At 42.7% G+C, this 23,661-nt stretch overlaps 1 protein-coding gene across 1 annotated transcript; it reads left to right on the forward strand.

The window, feature by feature from the left end:
• The first annotated feature begins 9,039 nt into the window (after positions 1–9,039).
• mafaa (MAF bZIP transcription factor Aa) lies at positions 9,040–11,019 on the forward strand. The gene has a single exon (XM_078539736.1). The coding sequence runs from the start codon at positions 9,106–9,108 to the stop codon at positions 9,946–9,948; it is 843 nt and encodes a 280-aa protein (XP_078395862.1). The 5' UTR covers positions 9,040–9,105; the 3' UTR covers positions 9,949–11,019.
• The last annotated feature ends 12,642 nt before the right edge of the window (positions 11,020–23,661 follow it).

The following is a 23,661-nucleotide window of genomic DNA, read 5'->3' on the forward strand; positions in this document are numbered from 1 at the left end:
TTGTAATACTGTAAGCTAAATCATTTCAACCATGGCAGAATTTGGGACACTGCAGTACTCCTAATATAGAGAAGGGGTAAGAAATTCAACTGGATTATAACTTTCCTGGGACACCTACATGGACCTTGGGTGTAGTGAAGATCAGTAGTGCTGCACTCGACTGGTAAATGGCTACCTGACACAGTCAGTCCCTGCTTACCAAGGACTCAGTATCTTCAGGGAAGAGAAAGGGAAAATGATGAGGGGTTTGATTGAGTACATGTTAGATTATTTTCAAAAGAATGAAGGTGGATTTTTTATTTACACAAAGCATTGTTAGGACATGGATCAACCCAAGTAGAAGCATAAGGGCATTAGCTGCTTAGGAAGACGATACCTCCAAGTACTCCTCTGAATCACATACCAACCTGACTTGGAGATATATTGTGAAGGCTCCTTTATTGTTGTTGGGTCAAAATCATGAAACTTTACACTTAACAGCACTGTGGGAGTATTTTCACCTCAAGGACTGCAGTGGTCCAAGAAGAAGACTCACCACTACATTCTCAAGGGTAACTAGAGATGGGCAATAAATACTGGCCATGCTAGCAACACCCACAGTCCAAAAATGAAGTAAAAAAGAATCGCGTTGAGCAAAATCCATAAAGCAAGTAGATAAAGATTTGATTAAAAAAACATGAAACAGTTTGGCAAGAAGTGAGTAAATGGATAGCACTTCCAGTGAACAAATGCAGACACAGGGAATTGAATGGTCTCATTCTGTGCTGTAAATTTCTATAGTTCTATAACTATATGAAAAAAAAAGGACTACCGGGGACCATCTTGCCTTTTGAATGAGATTTATATTGAACTGTTCTATTTGCAGCCATAGTTCTTTGCTGTTAACAAAACCAAGCTGAAAGGTCAAATTACTTCTTCTATGGCAGCTATTCACTGTGGTGAAGCGTTCTAATACCAGGGCACACAAATTAAAAATTAAGGGGTTAAAAGCCAGGATCCAGTCATATGTGTTAATGGAGAGCAAAAGGATTGAAGGGTCTGGTGAGCAGGTTGAAGGGGAGGTGGGTGTTGGGCTTTGATCTTTCGCACTTGTTAGATTCAATTACCTTTTCCTGTCCCAAGAAATGTGGCTGTCACTTTATTTAATTCTCAATTATATATTCATTTATTTTGTGAAAACACTAAATGATTTCAAAATGGAGCCCAACAATAAGCCAGACAACTGCAGATGAGTTTTTTTCGAGTAAGGGGTTGTTATGGCTTTACATCATGTTGGAAGAATGATGATAACACCAAATTCCATTCATCTCAATTTGTGTAACCTCTGCTACAGCATAGCAGAGAGCAGCTACCACAAATACATTTGTCCAGACCAGATGTTGGTTGATTGTGGACTAATGTTAAATCAGAGCCCACATTTAGTCCATAAATTAAATCTAGCCCATTCACAGTAGTTAAAGGGTAAGTGTTAGTTTGCACTGGCTCCCATTTGCTCCATTTAAAGGCTGTTTAATAGCAGAGGCAGCGGCCCCTGGTCTCCAATGGCAGTGCAGTAATTAAAATCACTAATGGCTGATGCTCCTAACAGCTGTCAGGGTCTGTAAACAGACAATTTAAAATAAGTACTCCCAGAGGGGTGAGAGCAAGAACGTGTGAGTGTGCGAGAGAGACGGGGAGATGTAAAATAGAGTGTCCAGCAGGAGAAGTTGGAGGGCCAGAGGGCAAGAGAGAGAGACAGGGAGAAAAAACAATTCAGAAAGGCAGAGAGGAGAAAGTTAAAGGGATCCAGAAAGATAAAACTGAGGGACTGCGAGAGAAAGTCAAGACAGGAAAGGAGAAACAGCAAGTGAGACTAATCAAGAAAGGGAGAGGCACAGTGAGAGGAAGTGGGATGAAGAGGAAGAGGAAATAAGTGAGCTAAGTCAGGCAGAGAGGGGGATAGAGATAAAGAAGGTCAGTTGGATAACTGGAAAAGCAGGAGTGGAGAGAAAGAGAGGCTTAGAAAGGAAGAGAAAGATGAACAGAAAATCCTGAGGAATGTCTAAGAAACAGCCTGAGAAAGAGAGAATGAATGTATAAGTGTGAAAGAGAAATATAGTCTGATGGAAAGACAGAGAGAGGCAACAATTGAGATCCTATGACACAAAGATATAAAAAAAGACAGAATCAATGGCAACTTCCTTGAGAGAGAGTGAACAAAAACTGGAAACACAGAAAGAAAGGAAAGAATATAGGCAGTAACAATGCCTTGCATTTATATAACATCTTCACAGTAACAAACATCCCAAGAGGGTAGATAGTAAGCCCAGGATCATAATCAAACAAAATTTAACACTGAGCTACATAGAGAAATATTAGTCAGGTGACTTAAAGCTTAGTCAAAGAGGTAAGTTTTAAGGAGCATCTTAAAGGAAAGCAGCGGAAGAGAGATGGAGTGGTTTAAGGAGGGAATTCCAGAGTGTAAGGACCAGGCAGCTAAAGGCATAACCACCAATAGTGGTAAAAATGAAATCAGGATGCTGAAGGGTTGGAGGAACACTCAGTTCTTAGAATTGTGGCTGGAGGAGGTTACAGAGATAGGGAGGAGTGAGGCCATGGAGTGATTTGAACATGAGGATGAGAATTTTAAGATGTTGTCGCTGGACCGGAAGCCAAGTTACAGGGGTGATGGGAGAATGGAACTTAGAACAGAGATAGGATATGGCAGCAGAGTTTTTCCTTCACTCTGGAGGAGAAAGGAAGAGCAAGGTACAGAAAGAGGATAGAGGATCAGAGGTAACAACATATTCCTCTGCAAGAGAGGGATGACAGAGAGGAAGACTGCAAACACATATATAACTTACATTTATGTAGCGCCTTTAAAGTAGGAAAATGCTTCAAGGTACTTCACAAGGATGTTATCAAGCAAAATTTAACATTCAATCACATAAAGTGGGGGGCTCAAGAGGCCAGAATTGGAAGAGTGCAGACATCAGAAAGAGTTTTAGGACTGGGGGAAGTTATCAAGAGAGAAAGGCCGTGGAGGGTTTTGAACATAAGGTTGAGAATTATAAAATTGTGATGTTACTTAATTGGGAGTCATTGTAGGAATGAAACTAGACGGACCACTCAGCATCGACCTAGACGCTGGAAACGACAATGGCAATCGCAGCCCTGTCGACCCTGCAAAGTCCACGTTACTAACATTTGAGGGCTAATGCCAAAATTGGGAGAGCTGTCTCACAGATTAGTCAAGCAACAGCCTGACATAGTCGTAGTCATGGAATCATACCTTACAGATAATGTTCCAGACTGCACCATCACCATTCCTGTTTATGAACTGTCCCACAAGCAGGGCAGACCCAGCAGAGATGGCAGCACAGTGGTATACATTCAGGAGGGAGTTGCCCTGGGAATCCGCAACATCGACTCCATCCCCCGTGAAGTCTCATGGCATCAGGTTAAATATGGGCAAGGAAACCTCCTGCTGATTACCATGTACCGCCCTCCCTCAGCTGATGAATCAGTGCTCCTCCATGTTGAATATCACTGGGAGGAAGCACTGAGGGTAGCAAGAGCGTAGAATGTTCTCTGGGTGGGGGACTTCAATGTCCATCACCAAGAGTGACTCGTTAGCACCACTACTGACTGAACTGGCCGAGTCCCAAATGACAAAGCTGCTAGACTAAGTCTGTGGCAGGTGGTGAGGGAACCAACAAGAGGGAAAAATATACTTGACCTCATCCTCACCAATCTGCCTGTCGCAGATGCATCTGCCCATGACAGTATCGGCAGGAGTGACCACCGCACAGTCATTGTGGAGACAAAGTCCCGCCTTCACGCTGAGGATACTCTCCATCGTGTTGTGTGGGACTATCACCGTGCTAAATGGGATAGATTTCAAACAGATCAAGCAACTCAAGACTGGGCACCCATGAGGCGCTGTGGACCATCAGCGGCAGCAGAATTGTACTCAAACACAATCTGTAACCTCATGGCCCGGCATATCCCCCACTCTACCATTACCATCAAGCCAGGGGATCAAGTCTGCTTCAATGAAGAGTGCAGGAGGGCATGCCAGGAGGAGCACCAGGCATACCTAAAAATGAGGTGTCAATCTGGTGAAGCTATAAAACAGGACTACTTGCATGTCAAACAGCATAAGCAGCAAGTGATAGACAGAGCTAAGCGATCCCATAACCAACCGATCAGATCTAAGCTCTGCAGTTCTGCCACATCCAGTCGGGAATGGTGGTGGACAATTAAACAACTCACTGGAGGAGGAGGCTCCACAAATATCCCCATCCTCAATGATGGAGGAGCCCAGCACAGCAGTGCAAAAGTTAAGGCTGAAGCAACAATCTTCAGCCAGAAGTGCCGAGTGTATGATCCATCTCAGCCTCCTCCGGAGGTCCCCAGCATCACAGATGCCAGTCTTCGGCCAATTCGATTCACTCCACGTGATATCAAGAAATGGCTGAAGGCACTGGATACTGCAAAGGCTATGGGCCCTGACAACATTCCTGCAATAGTACCGAAGACTTGTGCTCCAGAACTTGCCGAGCCTAGCCAAACTGTTCCAGTACAGCTACAACACTGGCATCTACCCGGCTATGTGGAAAATTGCCCAGGTATGTCCTGTACACAAAAAGCAGGACAAATCCAACCCGGTCAATTACCGCCCCATCAGTCTACTCTCGATCATTAGTAAAGTAATGGAAGAGGTCATCAACAGTGCTATCAAGCAGCATTTGCTTAGCAATAACCTGCTCACTGATGCCCAGTTTGGGTTCCGCCAGGGCCACTCAGCTCCTGACCTCGTTATAGCCTTGGTTCAAACATGGACGAAAGAGCTGAACTCCCGAGGTGAGGTGAGAGTGACTTCCCTTGACATCGAGGCAGCATTTGACCAAGTGTGACACCAAGGAGCCCTAGCAAAACTGGAGTCAATGGAAATCAGGGGGAAAGCTCTGCACTGGTTGGAGTCATACCTAGCACAGAGAAAGATGATTGTGGTTGTTGGAGGTCATTTATCTCAGCTCCAGGACATCACTGGAGAAGTTGCTCAGGGTTGTGTCCTAGACCCAACCATCTTCAGCTGCTTCATCAATGACCTTCCATCCTTCATAAGGTCAGAAGTTGGAATGTTTGCTGATGATTGCACAATGTTCAGCACTATTCATGACTCCTCAGATACTGAAGCAGTCCATGGCCAAATGCAGCAAGACCTGGACAATATCCAGGCTTGGGCTGACAAGTGGCAAGTAACATTCGCGCCACACAAATGTCAGGCAATGACCATCTTCAACAAGGGAGAATCCAACCATCGCCCCTTGATGTTCAATGGCATTACCATGAATTGCCTCACTATCAACATCCTGGGGGTTAACCATTGACCAGGAATGAACTGGACTAGCCATATAAATTCTGTGGCTACAAGAGCAGGTCAGAGGCTAGGAATCGTGCAATGAGTAATTCGCCTCTTACTCCCAAACGCCTGTCCATCATCTACAAGGCACAAGTCAGGAATGTGATAGAATACTCTCCACTTGCCTGGATGAGTGCAGCCCCTCGAATACTGAAGAAGCTGGACACCATCCAGGACAAAGCAGTTCACTCGATTGGCACCACATCGACAAACATTCACTTCCTCCACCACCAACATACAGTAGCAGCAGTGTGCACCATCTACAAGATGCACTGCGGTAATTCACCAAGGCTCCTTCGACAGCACCTTCCAAACCCACGACCACTAGCAGCAGATAGATGGGAACATCACCCGCTGGAAGTTCCCCTCCAAGTCACTCACCATCCTGACTTGGAAATAAATCACTGTTCCTTCACTGTCATTGGGTCAAAATCCTGGAACTCCCTTCTTAACAGCACTGTGGGTGGATCTACATCACATGGACTGCAGCGGTTCAAGAGGGCAGCTCACCACCACCTTCTCAAGGGCAACTAGGGATGGGCAATAAATGCTGGCCCAGCCAGCGACGCCCACATCCCGTGAATAAATAAATAAAAAGGTCAGCAAGCACAGGGATGATGGGTTAGTGAGAAATGCAAATATATGAATAAAGGGAAGAATGGATGATTGGCTGTCTGCTTATCAATTAGACTGGATTGCACAATACACTGTTGAGGGTCAAATACTTGGAGAGGAAAGCCTGTCAGTGCAATCTACTCCCTCAATGTTCAGTTTCTCTGCCCATGTAGAGGCAGGTTTTTGGAAATAATATAAATTATAATGTGAAGCAAGGAAGGAAGAGGAAGCATCTAAACAGCAATTAACCCTCTATTCATACTTAATTTGATTTTAGTGCAACTGATTAATTGAATAAAACACTGAAGTTTGATTTTGTGACAATTCCCTCACTTTAAAACTAAAGCTCACTTCAATTAAATTGCATTTTATTAAAGATACGGATTTTGTTCTATATGGACTCAATGGGTAAAGGCACTGTTGGTGAGATACTGTGAGAGACACAAAAGTCTCAAGCTTTATATTCTGTCTGTGATAGTTCAATTGACCTCAGTTGGAAGTTGGGAGTTGGAATGGCTGCGATTAGCTGTAATGGTTGTGACTAAGCAGCTGCCCTTTCATTGGACATTAGAAAGAAAGAGAGAGGTACAGAAAGATACATTTATATAGTGCCTTTCACAAACTCATGACGTCCCAAAATGCTTTGCAAGCAATTAAATACTTATGAAGTAGTCACTGTAATGTTGGAAACGTGCAACCAATTTGTGCACAGCAGGATCCCACAAAAAAACAATTACATTAATGACCAATCAGTTTTAGTGATGTTGGTTGAGGAATAAATGTGAGCCAGGACACTAATGAGAACTTCCCTGCTCCTCAAATAGTGTCATGGGATCTTTTACAACCACCTGAGAGGGTAAGCGAGGCCTCGGTTTAATGATTAATTTGATCTGACAGTACAGCACTCCCTCAGTACTGCTCCAGAGCTTCAGCCTAGATTGTGTGCTCAAGTGTCTGAAGTAGGACTTGAACCCACACCCTTCTGACTGATGAGCCAAGGTTGAAAGTTCCCATGGCATTATTCAAAGAGCGGGAAGTTCTATTCAACATTCTTCCCTCAAGCAACACAAAAACAGATCAATGGGTAATCTATCTCATTTACTGTTTGTGAAAGTTTACAGTACAAAACCTGGCTGCTACATTCACTCACATAACAGACCCTGCACTTAAAATTAATCAATTTGGCATAAAGTATTAAGGGACATCCTAAGGATGCATTACTTTCATTCCTGATCATCATATTGAAAAGCAACGTAAGTATTGGATGAGAATTTATTCATTCCAAGGATGTGGGCATCCCCTCAAAAGGCTGGCATGTATTGTTGAACTGTGATGTCCCCATCCCTAATAAATTGCTGGTACTCATTGTCAAGTCTCTTGACCAAGGATCCAGAAAGTGGACAATATCCCATCAGCACCTTGAAGGTAGTGTGACAGAATGTTAGGATAAAATGGAAAAGTTGCAAGCTAGCGATAAGATAATATTAATCATGTAAATAGCTCTTTTTTTATTTTTCATGCCAGTGTTTTGGTTTGTGTTATAAAATTCACTTTAATTAAAAGCAATTTTTCTGTGCAACAGCCTCCAGCCCTCTCAACCCAATCCCTAATTAATACAAATCACTGAAAATATAATTCCCAGTCTATATCTGTGTGCTTCTGTATAATAGTGGGAGAGGGAGAAGACAGATTGCAAACAGTCACATTCTTAACAACTGTTATAAGTATTAGCTTACACAAGTATTATGTAGCACTTTCTCGAGAAATGAATCGTTAGAATTTTATGTATTTTATGATATTTTAATTACATTTAGTGATATAATTAATAGGAGCGCGCTCTGTAGAACAAGTTGAACCTAAGTTGGTTCCAAAGTGGAAAAAAAGGGAATAAAGGAAGTAGCTGGTTAGTTACAAAATCTCTATGGTCAGTCCTCTGCAGTTTTGAATCGACGAAAAATTGCTTTTCTAATCAATCTCTGCAAGACTCGTCCAGCTAAAATAGTTTTTAACACGATTTTTCATTCTTCAGAATCTTTCCGAAAACTAATTGCATATTATTCTCCCCTCCCCTCGAAGCCTTGTTGCAGACAGGGGGAGTTGTTGCTCTGTCCCTGGCTGATTGATTGATTGATAGATGGATGGATGGATAGATTGATTGACAGCTCCCCTCCTCATTCTCCGGCGGCGGTCGCTATGGCGTAATGCAAATCAAGCTGCTGGTGAGATTTCCTATTGGTGGAGGGTGACATCACACACCCCTTTGTGGGCGGGACGATCAGCCGGCTACTATAAAAGGGAGCTCTTGGGATCCCTGGGAGCTATTTCACTGAGGGCTGGGCCAGCAGATAAGTGGAGCAAAAGCTGCAATTGACTCTTCCAATTCCAAAGGCAAACCGCGGTGGGAGTTCAATGATCTATTTATTACTGAAAGCGGCACATTTCACCCAAAAGTGCGCGGATGCAGGAACCCTGCCCTCCTTGAGCAAGAAAGGGGGACCAGCTGGGAACACACCTTAAGATTTGCACTGGATCATTTACTCGGACGCTCCATCTGAAAGTTTTTCTCACAATCGAGAAGCAGAAACGAGATCTTTGCAGAGGAGAAACTTTGCAACCGGAGAGCAACAAAAAGTGAGTGAAGAAAAATAAAAAAACATTCAGGAGATTTGACTGCAAACAGCTGTTTAACTGCAAGCATCTATCGTTCCGGATAAGACAAGGAAAGCTCTTCACAGAAACCTAACCATCTTTTTAAAAAGAAAAGTAATTTTAAGCTAAGTTGCCGCATGCACAAATACTCCCATTTACACACAAGGTAAACCAAAATCTTGCTTTTAATTGGATTTTTAAAATTTGCATGCAGTACCAAGGAAATTGGAAAAGGAGTTTAACTAGGAAGGTTGTCTCCAGGATTGGTACGGGTTGCTACACCCTGGTATAGAGCGAATTCATCCCGGCTGCGATCATTGCTACCACCCGGTGATTGGAGATCAGAGCCTCCTCCTCTCTCTCTCTCTCTCTAACTTGTCTGCGGTGTTGTTTGTTTTTAGTTTCTCATTTTCACTTAAATATATGAACTTGCAATGGCCTCCGACCTTGGCATGAGCACCGACCTGCCCACCAGTCCCTTGGCCATCGAGTACGTGAACGACTTCGACCTGATGAAGTTCGAGGTGAAGAAGGAGCCTCCTGAAGCCGAGCGCTACTGCAACCGGATCTCGGGCTCGCTATCCTCCACCCCGATCAGCACCCCGTGTAGCTCGGTGCCATCCTCTCCCAGCCTGTGCGCCCCGAGCCCGGGCAGCACCAACAAAGCGCATCACCTGGAGGACCTGTACTGGATCAGCAACTACCAACACCATCTCAACCCGGAGGCTCTGAACTTGACCCCCGAGGATGCCGTGGAGGCTCTGATTGGCAGCTCTCAAACCCACCACCACTTTGAGGGCTACCGGGCGCAGCAGTACCCAGGGGAGGAGGTGCCCATCAATGGGCACCATCAGCACCAAGCCCCACCGCACCACCACCACCACCATCACCACCACCACCACCTGCGTCTGGAGGATCGCTTCTCGGACGACCAGCTGGTAAGCATGTCAGTGAGGGAGCTCAACAGGCAGCTGCGGGGCTTCAGCAAGGAGGAGGTCATTCGCCTCAAGCAGAAGAGGAGGACCTTGAAGAACCGAGGCTACGCTCAGTCCTGCAGGTACAAGAGGGTCCAGCAGCGGCACATGCTGGAGAGTGAGAAGTCGCTCCTGCAACAGCAGGTAGACCAGCTCAAGCAAGAAGTGGCGAGGCTGGCCAAAGAGAGGGATGTCTACAAGGAGAAGTACGAGAAGATGGCAAGCAGGAGCTACAGGGAACCAACAACGGTTACCTCAAACCCCGGCAAAAACAATTCCACTTCCAACGAGTTCTTTATGTGAGTTGGAATGCACTCAAACTAGGGGGGAAAAAAAGGGGTCAAAATCACTTTTGATGTGACTTCAACTGAGTGTACAAAACCTTTTCTTAGAAAAGGGAGTGAAAAGACTATGTAAATAATTTGAAAAGACAAATAAGTGGGACATATTCTGCAGATGCTTTTGAGTTTTGTTTGTTTGATATGGGGGAATGTTACAGACTCATTTCAGAAGAAAACAAATATTGGACAATGGAAATAAAGGAAACATCAGATGTATTTAGCAGGAAGAAAAACGAAAGAAAAATTACAAATCCAGTTAGGAGAAAGAAGAGAGAGAAATGAACTAAAACAAGGAATATATTTAAAAAGGAAAAAGAACTTTACAGGGGCAAAAGCAGGCTTTGAATCACAAGAGACATGTTACAAAAAATTGTGAGTTTCAAGCAAATGTGGACTTTTTAAATCCAATCCTGCATGCTGGACATGTATGGCGTTTAAAAAAAAAACTTTCTCTTTTTTGTACCCAGTCCTGTTGGGAGGGGGAGAAAAGGCATGGCTCCTGGTTTTAATTTTAATTTGTCTTCATTTCTGAGCTTCATTAGAGAGCAACATGGGGATTAAAAATAGTTGAGTTTTGGAGTAATCTAACGTGTGCAAATGCTGTAAATGTCCTGCAACAGAGTACGGAAAAGAATGGGAGAATGACTTTGCAAGTGATCTTACCCTTGCGATTAGATGGGTCGAGTGCGGCTGCTGTAGTTTTTTTTTTGCTTTGTTTTTTGTTTTAGAAGGAAATACTGTATAAAGCCAGATTTAGAGGGAAATTTAAACAACTTGAATATTTAACTGCATTAGACTTGTACATAGAATGATTTAGGTATCTGCCCCTTTCCCTTTTTTTTTGAGCCTATATTTTGCTTGATCGAGTCTTATAAGAACTTTATAATTAAGAGCATGCAGATAATGTAAAGAAATGAAAACGAAAGTCATTTAAAAATGTAGATAAAAAGCCTACTGCACTATCAGAAGCCGAGTTTGATTTTATAAATGAGGCTTATTTTTTTTTAAACTTTGTTTTTAACTTATTATAATTATTGAGATGATTGCTGTTTGTAGTCTTGGGTTGGAGATGGGGGGAGAGGAGGGAGGGAGGGCAAGTGGGAATTTGGAAGGAAATAGCTCAGGTTTTAATGATTGTGTTTTAAAACGGATAGAATTAAATAATTCCCATCATTGCAGGGCAGAGGTCTTTGTAGGAAATTGCTCTTTGCTGTGTTGGGGGCGGGTGACAGAATCTTTACTGAGTAGAAGAAGAGTGGGGAGGGGGGTGGTTAATGCTACCATACATTGGCAAGTGAATCCCAGACTTATTTAAAAAAGATTCTTGGGCTCTTGAGTGAAAAGCAGGTATATAGTGGCAAGGTATCCAGTGGAGAAAGATGAGTTATTGAACTCTGGAGCCACGACAGGAATTTCTGGAACACTTGCTGATTTGAGAAAAAATTAAACTCACTTTTGAAATTGCACTGCTTTTAAAAATAAATTCAGTTTTGAAATTCCACTCAGTTTTTTCACGTGCAATCAGAAAATCCAAGTGTTTTATAATAAAAAAAAATAATGTGATTACAAATGAATTGACATTGGGTTTCGATAAGAAGAAATCAATTATTATTTCCTCCCCTTGCCCCAGCCACCTACAGGCCTTTTTGACTTTGCAACTTCTACTGGGGTGGGGTTGGGGGTCAGAAAGGCAAATGAAACAGTTGTGAATGAGAAGATTCTAGAATGGGTTACTGTTAATAGGAGGGGAAAAAAAGAGAAGAATGATGGGAACTGACAAAAACAGGTGATTCAAAGTCATTCTAAAAAAGAGTGAAATCCAATGTGACAGGTGCCGTACTGTACAATGCAGTGTCATCTATATTTATATAAGTAATATGGACTCTTTTAAATTATGGAAATTTAGTCACCTAAACATTTCATTGTAAATATTTTTTTCCTCCCCGGCAAAGAGAGTGAGGCTCCAGTTTTTCCTAATTGATACTGCATGCTCACTATATTTTTGAACGACACCAAAAATGACTCAACGGCTTCGTTCTATCGCTGCGTTTATGTAAGGACAAAATTAGCACAGCGGGTACCAGATTCATAAAACCTGCGAGAGAGAATTGTTTTTTTCCCCCTGAACCCCGTTTGCTGGCGCTTGCAACAAATTCGAGAAATAAAAAGAGCTGAATCACAGAGTAATCTGTATGTGTTTATTCTCTAATAAAATGCTTTTATAAAAAAAAAATGCAGATCTTTTTCCTGTGTGCAGAAATTCTACAGTGTAGTATTGAACTTGTTCTGGTTTTTGTTTTTTGCTTCTCATTTCCGGTTTGTTTTAAATTGCATGTTACCGTCAATAAGATGGATTGGTGTTATTTGTCCGGCAAGACTATTGAGCCTGCTGCTGTTGCCAGTGTCCAGAGAAGCCAGTCTTATCTGTCCTGCGTGCTTCAAAATCAAACCTGCGGAGACTGGACATTAAACCAGCAGCTTTCAGCTTGGCCCGTGCGTTCAATGCGTGCTTCACAAAAATCCAAGGAGCTGCCATTGCAAGCTCCCGCACTCTTCCCATTTGCGCCTCATTACGGGCTTGCTCTTTTTTTGCAGGATTCTGATCCACCCTAGAAGGCTGAAATGTTTTATTATTGCAAAACATTAGTTTATTTAACCCTGAATTCAGCAAGGTGACTTTATTGAATGTCCTGCTTGTGCAGTAGAACAGACTTTTTGTGGTTCTGCTGTGAGAGATGTGAGAAACAGAGGGGAATGCATCACTTACTTAGGTACAACTGAGCATTGTATAAATTACAGTAGTGCTTTTGAACCAAATAATTAAAAAAAAAAGTTCATGGGGTGTGATTATCAATTTAATTGGGTGTGTCACCTGCATTTACGCCTGATAATTCAGTCTCTTTTTTTGTCTGAGAAAACCTGAATTATTGAAGAACTTGAATTAAATAGCAAAGTGGGTAAATTCAGTGCTTTAAAAAAAGAAAAAAAATGAGTAATTAGATAACGTATTGAGGAACAGCCTATGCCAGTAGCTGAGAATCCCAGGATGAATGTTTCAATCTGCTTCATGTTCCACTGGAATTTGAAAATGGGGGTAAAAGGAGAGAAAGGTATCTTTATGTCTGCGAATTCAAGGTGCAGTTCTTCAGTTGTTGACACCTCCATATCTGCAGTGTTTGATCCATTGCCTTGGGGACTGCTGCAGCATAGACTAGCTTACTAAATGATTTTTTTTGCCTGGGGGTCAGTGGGGGAAGATGTGGAGAAATGCACAAAACAACAATTGATAGTTAATTGGAGAAACCGCTGCAGTCAGGGGTCAGAGCTAGACTTTAGTGCTCATCCTCCTGATTCAGCATGAGAATCCAAATAAATTGACCCAAGTCCTGAGGCAGGACAAATAATGTGTGTTTGATCTTCCATGGGTTAGATACCTCACTCTGATCTTGCTAACTTTTAATCACCAGTTTTCTCTCCCCTTTTTTTAATAACGATTTAAGTCATCACAATTAAGAGAGCAATTATGAGGAAGGGCAAAAGTTGCCATTTCTATTTTCTTTTGCTTGAATCGCTATCCATTTGGGGGCTATCGTTTGTTTAGGACTAGGAATGCAGAACGTGGGAGGGAATGCATGGATTAATTTAACAAAGCTTTTTTTTTTAAGAAGTAAAAAAAAATGCTAGTAAATCTGAATTTAAAATATAAAACACATGCTCAGTATAATTTTACTATAAAACAAAATGGGCTGGGGTTTAAGGGAGAGAATAGCGAGTCCTTGCTCTAGTGATTTGAGTTTGTATATCCTTGGTGAGAGGTGCAAAGAAATTAGCAAAAGGTTGTGCCTGCGCTTCCTTCTGTCGGCAGGTTCATAGTTACATCTTTTCAAAAAAAAAAGTTAATTTTTTCAATTTAATTTTCAAATTAAACTTGAGGCTTTAAATTCTGATGCACTTTATGTGCCCTACTTTCCACCCCAGCACTGAAGTGGTTGGTCGAGTCACCTACTGCATGATGATGAGACCATTTGTGGCCTGAGCACAGAATTGCAAAGCTCAGCGTATTAATTTAAAACAAAACACATGCAGCTCTCAGTCCAGGTTCATATGCATCAGGAAGCAAATTGGAAAGCGGAGGGTTGGGGGAGAGAGGACTGGAGTGAAGAGATTCTCGATAGCGCCAGAACAATTTGGCCAAGTGAATTTATTTGAGCCGCGACGAGAGTGCAAGCGGCATTTTTTTTCACCGCATTGCAGAGCAGAGGATGGGATGGGTGGAGGCGAAGAGGAAGCAATTAAAAAGGTGTCCAAATGAAAACAAAATGTTGCGGCTAATTTGTATCTTTACCAATTGTAGGGAATTTGACAAATTACATTTTGTCAGTCTGTTCTCTGCTTGAAAGAATGGTTTAGTAGAAGAATGTAATAGTGAAGTGAGAATTTAGATCTCAATTTTTTTTACAATGTTCAATGAAAAGTTTCATTTTTAAACAGCCTGTTGTTAGCTGGCCTTAACTCTGCTGCTGCATCATGCTTGAACTTCCTTTCTGTCAGGAAAATGTTGAATTTTTCTAGGATATAGTTACCACACTCTCACCCAAGAGGGAATTCTTTATGCGTCAGCCTTAATGTGACTCTTAAAGCATCATGGCCCAATCCACTCCTGTCCTTGATTCTTGTCCTTGTACTCTTGTTTCTCAGCAGAAGTCAACTGGATAGTGATTGGGACACTAATCTATACAATCTATGTATTTCACTCAATATAGCCTCGGGATGCTTAGACACATTGCACAGCCCCAACCTGCTGCTCTGATTTGAGAGCAGCTAATTTGGCGCAGGTTGTGGATTGAGCCTATGACCTTTCTGCTCTGTGGCAATGCATTTACTGAGTTACACACTAGGCAGCTCACTTCCCTCGTCAGCTCACTTCCCTCCCTTCAAAATAAAACAGGCTGCAGGAGTTTCTAAGGCCCAATTTAATTGATGCTTCACCCGTAAAATGTTCTAACAATCCATCTGTGATGATCTTGTGCAGCCTCGTCTCCTTGCTGTTTGAAAGCAGCAGATGTATTTGAAGTGCTGTTTGTAACTAAGAGCTAGTATTGCTTAATAGTGCCATATTCCAAGAACATTAAGTCAGGCTGCAGCATGGTTTCTAGTTACAGTGCAATTCTGAAAACACACCATGAACGGGGACTTGAGATTTGGATGGTTGGGGTCCTGTCAGTCCATCCAGTAGTGTTTAGAATATAATGAGTTTGTGGGGAAGCATAATGGGTACCTGAGAGTGAATTACTCAGAGGGTTGCCGATACCTGGGGACCTGGCGTGAATTACTTAGAGTAACGAACATCTGGGAAGTGAATTTTAGCCAGTAATTTTGCAGTGAGTAAAACTTGAAAACTTGCTAATTATGAAACAAAAACAGATCTAGAACTCTTCATGTACATTATTCTGTTAGCAGAATGAGGGGCCTTATTAAGTTTGGAACATTTTATTTTGTTGATGGATTTTAAATCTAGAACTATGAAATGGAGTCTGTTGGCAAATGTTGCTGCCTGTGTTAATCACTCCATTTATAAGATCACGTTAAATAATAAGTGCTGAGAATTAATACTCACATATATACTTCTATTCAGTCAACCACACACACACACCAGATGTTAAACTTGGTTATGAAGTAAGCTTTTGAGAAAAATCAGTTGTTGTCCTGCAGCCTAAAATTTATCAGTAATTATAACTGTCTTCTAACCTCAGCTGTTTCCAAGTGCTACAATTACCTGAATTTTTCCATTTCAAATGAGTGGTATTAAAGAAGACCAGATTAGCAGCAAGACACTCCAACCTTGCAACCCCACAGGAGATCTGCTTCCATCTATAAAAGACATCGCCTTTTAGTCAGGGTGTTACCTACATTGAGGAGGCCTGGTTTTTGGCATTCAATTTTCATTTAAAACAGTTTTCATTTGGACTACCACTTGCTATAAAAAAATTAACATTGACACATTGGCTAAAGTGGAAAAGCTAAACAGCAGGAGAAGCCCTAAATTGCAGATTCACAATGTGTCACCTGGGACAACATGCTTAAGATGAGGTAAGAGAGAGGGGAGGTTGAATTCTGCAATCATTCTACCAGCAGTACAAGTTTCACAATAAGATTATATGACAATTTTTAACCCTTTTTTTGGTGCTGATAGGCAAATAGGCAAAAAAATGTCATCTTTTTGCTTTAAGGTAAAAACCAAGGCACTTAACTACATGGTCAGTGAATAATTGGTAATATAATCATTTTGCAATGTAATGTAAAAGCATTCAGATGGGATCAAGCCCTCTCCTAAACCCAAAGGATTAGAGCATAGTCGTTATTTAAAAACAATTGTACTCTGAAATACTGGCAAGGCTGGATTTATTACCCATTCCTATTTGCCCAGAGGGAATTGAGTAAACCACACACTGTGGGACCTGAGTCACATGTAGGGCAGATGAGGTAGTGATTGTAGGTTCCCTTCCCTGAATGACATGAGTGAACAATTACTTAAGGAGTGACCGTTATTACAAATCCAGCAGCTTTCATAGTTATTTTATCTGAAGCCAGATTTGACTAAAACTGTTTTCCGCACTTGCCAAAGTGTGATTTCAACACTGATCTAGTCCAGAACTAGGCTACCCATACTGATTTAACTCACTCCCTTGTATTCACAATGAATGTAATATGGAATGTTGAAATGCAGGTCTGTATTTCCACTCTTTTCACAGTTACTTTACCGCTAGCTGAGCTCCTGTAGAGATTTGAATTTGAGGCAGGTGTCTGCCCGTCTCATGCATACCCCCTAGTGGATAGTTTCAGAACAGTATTAAAGGGGCACAAAATTGAATCAGTTTTGGCTGAGTCCAACTGTGTCCACACGTATACTTTCCAGAGATTGAGAGTATTTTCCCCCTCCCTAACCCATGGTCTCTTGAGGCCATTGTTAGACTGCCACCGAAGTTCAGATCGAATATCTCGGCACAGATTGAGTTCTCCCTGATGTCCCGGCTAACATTTATGCTGCAAACAACATACATGGAAACAGATTATCTCATCATTATTACATTGCTGTTTGCAGGAACTTGCTGTTTACAATTTTGTTTCCACATTTCCCACATTACAACAGTGACTACACTTTAAAAATACTTCATTGGCTGTAAAGGGCAAGGGGACATTGTGAATGGCAAAACATAAATCCAAGTCTTTCTTTTTAGGGGTTTTCGGCTCTGCGTTGTTTACTTACAACCAGAATGCAATTACAAACTGATTCTTCTGGAAAGCTGTGGGATTTTTTATTTAAAAAAACGCAAGGAACCTACAGTTTAAGTTCTACACACCTGCTTGTTTTTGAACAGTGTTCATCTCTCCATGTCCTACTGCTCAATGTCATCTGTGGAAGACTTGCACTGTGAGAATTATGAGAAGGGTGTTGGCATGCACTGTTCTAGCTTAACAGAGAAGAATTAAAAATACATTATGCAGATAAATATTGTACGCTAAATAATTCCAAGCAAGACGCTGATGATCAGGAGACTTTCTAACTGAGCAGTGTGAGGTAGGAAAATAAGTAATTAAATGAACTATTTTGCTTCTTTGTCAGGGGATTGTTGGTAGAGAAGGGGCTATAAAAATGTCACATTGAATGGGCACTGCCTACCTGACATAAAATATTCTGCTGATATCTACTATCTAGGCACATGTACACTCGAAGATTATCAATATATGTGAGATATATAGCACCCATGGAATTGTACTTCAGAACAAGGAGGCACAAAATTAGAGATAGGTTGCTCAGGGTGATGTCAGAAAACACTTCCCCAATCAAAGGGTAATGGAAATCTTGAACTCTCGTCCCACAAAAAGCTGTGGAGGCTCAATTGTAAATCTCAAAACTGAGATTGATGGATTTTTGTTAGGAGCTGGTATTAAGGGATATGGAACTCAAGTTGGAGTTAAGGTACAGATCAGCCAGATTGAATGGGGCAGTATAGGCTCAAGAAGGTCTACTCCTATGTTCTATGTTCCTAGAAAGTCAGAGCTCTTAGGTGAGGAAGGGAGAAGATTGTAAAATTGGGTGAACTAGGTTGCTGCATATGGAAGTGACTTCTGTAATGTATTTCCACTATTTGTTTCCCTCCTTACTCGTTTTGATGATTCAGTTTTATGGCTGCCATCTGCTACTTCATTCAGGTGGGCATTTTCTCGCATGTTGCCATGTATACCAAGTGCAGGTAAACTATTTTGTTGGTGGAGAAGACTGAGCAAGGCCGCAGCGGGAAAGCTTGATCCTGTCCTCATCGATTACAAGCAGCTTGAGGCAGGCTGGCAGGTTGTCCTCAACCTAAACCTGGGGCCAGTTGTAACCTGACGCAGCTGAGAGCATGCAGAAAGTGTTGGTGCAACTGGTGAGACATAGGCTATTAATCTCTGGGATCTGGGTTGAAATCTGGCCTAGGGTAATAAACATTTTCTTTTCTGAGCTGGAGGGAAGAATTTGGGGTGTCAAAATGCTGCTAGTTGGCATGGGTCCCCACACTAAGTGATATTAAGTTGTCAATCTCTGTCAGAGTAACCACAGGATGGCTGGAGCAGAAGGTCATAGTGAGTTTAGCACAGGGAAGACCGAGCTTTTCTTTGCATTTAACCCTCAGTTTACCTGAATTGGGAGTGCTTGATGGGACAACATAGAAGATATTTATGCTGCAGTTAATTTGATCTGGGGAATGTTTTTGGCTCATGCAGGCAACTGCCATCCCTGACCTAGAGAAAATACAGAATTATTGATGGTTTAGTGAGTCCAGTTTAATGCTGGGTTGTGCTGAGCTGTGGGAGGCTCTTGAAGTCAGCAGGACTGGTACTGGTGCAACTCGGGTAACAGCAGATTAAAGCGGCACTGTGACAATTTACAGCCACTTGGCAAGCCTGGAATATTGAGACATGGATTGGTGGTAATCTGTTCAAATTAGTCACATTGAACCAGATAAGCTTAATGATGCGTTGGCACAAAAATCAAAAACAATAACTTGCAATTATGCAATGTTTTTAAAGATCGATACTGAGTCACATAGAGAAATTCGGAAATAAAAACAGAAAGTGCTGGAAAATCTCAGCAGGTTTATTTTTTATTCATTCATGAGATGTGGGCATCGTTGGCTAAACCAGCATTTATTGCCCATCCCTAATTTCCCTTGAGAAGATGGTGGTGAGCTGCCTTCTTGAACTGCTGCAGTCCATGTGGTGTAGGTACACCCACAGTGCTGTTAGGGAGGCAGTTCCAGGGACAGTGAAGGAACGGCAATATATTTACAAGTCAGGATGGTGAGTGTCTTGGAGGGGATCTTCCAGGTGGTGGTGTTTCCAGGTACCTGCTGCCCTTGTCCTTCTAGATGGTGGCGGCCGTGGGTTAGCTCCTGTCTAAGGAGCTTTGGTGACTTCCTGCAGTACATATTGTAGATAGCACACACTGCTGCCACTGTGTGTCGGAGGTGGAGAGAATGAATGTTTGTGCATGGGATGCCAATTAAGCAGGCTGCTTTATCCTGTATGGTGTCAAGCTTCACTGAGTATTGTTGGAGCTGCACTCTTCCAGGCAAGTGGAGCGTATTCCATCACACTCCTGACTTGTGCCTTGTAGATGGTGGACAGGCTTTTGGGAGTCAGAAGGTGAGTTACTCACTGCAGGATCCTAATCTCTGACCTGCTCTTGTAGCCACAGTATTTATATGGCTAGTCCAGTTGAGTTCCTGGTCAATGGTAATCCTGCAGGATGTTGATAGTGGTAATGGTAATGCCATTGAATGTCAAGAGGTGATGGTTAGCTCCTCTCTCTTGTTGGAGATGGTCATTACCTGGCACTTGTATGGTGCAAATGTCACTTGCACTTATCAGCCCTAGTCTGAATATTGTCCAGGTCTTGCTGCATTTGGACATGGATTGCTTCAGCATCTGAGGGGTTGCGAATGGTGCTGAACACTGTGCAATCATCAGCAAACATCCCCACTTCCTGACCTTATGATGAAAGGGAGGTCATTGATGAAGCAGCTGAAGATAGTTAGGCCTAGGACACTACTCTGAGGAACTCCTGCAGTGATGTCCTGGAACTGAGATGATTGACTTCCAACATCCACAACTATCTTCCTTTGTGCTAGGTAAGACTTCAACCAGTGGAGAGTTCTCTCCCGATTCCCATTGACTCCAGTTTTGCTTGGGCTCCTTGATGCCGCATTCAGTCAAATGCTGCCTTGATGTCAAAGGCAGTCACTCTCACCTCACCTTGGGGGTTCAGCTCTTTTGCTTATCTTTGAACCAAGGCTGTAATGAGATCAGGAGCTGAGTGGCCTTGGACGGAACCCAAACTGAGCGTTAGTGAACAGGTTATTGCTAAGCAGGTGCCACTTGATAGAATTGTTGATGGCCCCTTCCATCACTTTACTGATGATGGAGAGTAGACTGATGGGACAGCAATTGTCCTGGTTGGATTTGTCTTGCTATTTGAGTATAGGACATACCTGGGGAATTTTCCACATTGCTGGGTAGATGCCAGTGTCGTATCTCTACTGGAACAGCTTGGCTAGGGGCATGGCAAGCTCTGGAGCACAAGTCTTCAGTACTAATGCTGGAATATTGTCAGGGTCCACAGCCTTTGCAGTATCCAGTGCCTTCAGCCATTTCCTGCTATCACGTGGAATGAATCAAATTGGCTAAAGACTGGCATCCATGATGCTGGAGCTGTTTAATTGTCCACCACCATTCTCAACTAGATGTGGCAGGACTGCAGAGCTTAAATCTGACCCGTAGGATGTTTTTATTTCAGATCTCCAGCATCTGCTGTATTTTGATTTTATTTTAGAGAAATTCAGACATGGGACCAAAAACTTGGTCAAAGAGGTCAACTTTAAACAGCATCCGGCTTAGGGAGGGAATATCAGAGCTAGTTAGCTGAAAGCTAATCTTTTGCTGTGAATCTCTACTTTTGAAGTATTTGGCATTGTCCGTGGAAGCACCTAAACATGAAAGAGGAGAATGTTTGAAAGAAAATAGAGCTTGTGCTGTAGGGTCAAGTATTTCTTTCTTCACATATAAAGCTGGTCAAACTAACAGGGTGAAAGTCACCTCTCGCTGCTGGCTGTAAAGAATCTGTGAATTAACTATGTTGCCCATAGCACAAATGTAATACTAAACTGGCACTAAATTATCAATCTCATTCAGAAAATCTTTGGATGGACTGTATGGGAAGAGGAGAACATTATATTTGTGCTGTAGGAGATCCTTCTGAGAGTGGAGGTGAGAGACATAGCTAGTGGAGGAACATTTAGTCTGCTGTGCTGAATGTGACCTAAGAGAGCTTGATATGTGAAGTAAGAAATACTTTGATTCTCCAGCACGAAGCTCCCTCACTTGAAGGGAAGAAAAGCTACAAAATTAACACACAATAAATTTATTAAAAGAGACTGTGCTTAAATTTGGGCAGACTCAAACACTCTGGGCAGGATTTTTCATTGGTGTGCGGGGCCGGGCCCGACACGCCGACGAGTAAAATGACGTGCGATGATGTCGGTCATGCATCCTGACGTCATCGCGCATCATCGCGATATTTCGTTCAGCGGGCGCGAGCCGGAGTTGGCTGTGCGCCTGCCGAAATGTAAACGGCCTATTAAGGCCATTAAGAAATTAATTGAAGCACTCGCAAACACTGCTCGTCCAACCTTAAGGTTGACAGGCAGGCGAAAAGCCCAAGCGGCCTTCGCGTTTTTCAGGAAACCTCATCCACGAGTGGGATGAGGTTTCCTGAAGCTTTTATCAAATAAACAAATACATTTTCATAAATTTAAAAACATGTTCCAACTCATGTGACACGGTCACATGAGGGTACATGTTTAAATAAATTTTTAAATCATTTATTTAATTGTTTTACTATCCACTCAATCTCCCTGAGGCAGCTCCGTGCGCATATGAGAAAGAGCACTGGCCCCGACTCTCCCTCCTCCCCCCACCCGCACAGGTAGCGCTGAGCACTACTGGTCGCGTATTATGCTGTGCAGGTGCAGAAATGATTGCAGGCGGCGATCAGCTCCGTGCCCGCTCCCGCTCCTGCCCAGCCTGCCCACCATTGGAAAAATCCTGGCCTATCTGTGGGGAAGGCTAGGCTGAGATTCATTCAAGTCTGCCATTTTCCATCTCATTATGGGGTCACTCAATTTGATTGAGACACCTTTGGAAGTTGAGCTGCTTAAGCAGTGACCCCTTATTCTTAAACTATGTCCCCGAGTTCTAGTTTCCCCCACAAGAGGAAACATTCTCCTGGTATCCACACTATACAGTTCCCTCAGGATCTTATATGTTTCAATAAGTTCACCTCTCATTCTTCTAAACTCCAATGGGTATAGGCCCAACCTGTTCCACCTTTCTTCGTAAGGTAAGTCCTTCATCCCAGGAATGAGTTGAGTGAACCTTCTTTGAACTGCTTCTAAAGCAATTATATCTTTTTTCAAATAAGGAGACCAAAACTGTACACAATATTCCAGATGTGGTCTCACCAAGGCCCTGTACAGCGGCAATAAAACTTTCCCATATTTATATTCCATTCCTCTTGCAATAAATGCCAACATTCCATTTGCCTTCCTAATCATTTGCTGTACTGATCACTTACCTGCATGCTAACTTTATGTGATTCATGTACCAGGACGCCCAGATCCCTCTGTACCCCTGAGTTCTGCAAACTCTCTCCATTTAAATAATATGCTGCTTTTTTATTCTTCCTTCCAAAATGGAAATGTTCACATTTGCCCACTTTATACTCCATCTGCTAAACTTTTGCCCACTCACTTAACCTGTCTATATATTTTTGTAGATTCTCTACCTCCTCTTGACAATTTATATTCCTACCTATCTTGGTGTCATCAGCAGATTTAGCTACCATACATTCGGCCCCTTCATCCTAGTCATTGATATTGATTGTGGGCAGAATTTTCCCCCCGTTGGGGGGGAAGTTCAGGAGCGGGCGTCCCTTCGATCGGTGCTCCCAATCGGGGGCGCGCCGCCATTTTACGTGAGTGGGCCAATTAAGGAAGCGCTATTAGGGGAATCCCTAAACCTGAGAGTGCACTCTCCCCGAGGATAAATGCTGCCTCAGGGAGATTGGCTCTACAATAAAAAATCTGGAAAATAGAAAAAACAAATTTCCCTGACATGTCCCCTCATGTGACACTGTCACATGAGTTGGGACATATCCATCACTTTTAAATACATTTTAATTACATTTTTAAAAACCTACATGAAACCTCATCCCGCCCGTGAATGAGGTTTCATGCTTTTTCTAATGCCTGCCAGGGCTTTTGGCCTGCCTGCCAAACTTATGGTTGGACGGGCAGGTCCATTAATTAGTTTAACGACTTTGTCAATGGCCTCAATCGAGCATTGACAGGTTGGCGGGCACACAGCTGATTCTGCTGAGCCCCCGCCTACCTGAAAATTGAAATGATGCGGGGTGACATCAGAAGTTCTGCCCGACGTCATCCCGCATCATTTTACACATCGGCGAGCGGGCCCCGCCCCACCCGCTCGTTGACCGGGAAATCCTGGCCTGTAAATAGCTGAGGACCCAGTGATGATCCCTGTGGCACTGCACTAGTTACAACTTGCCAACCTGATA

Source organism: Cetorhinus maximus, chromosome 4 (assembly GCF_964194155.1).
Source record: "Cetorhinus maximus chromosome 4, sCetMax3.hap1.1, whole genome shotgun sequence".
Taxonomy (NCBI): domain Eukaryota; kingdom Metazoa; phylum Chordata; class Chondrichthyes; order Lamniformes; family Cetorhinidae; genus Cetorhinus; species Cetorhinus maximus.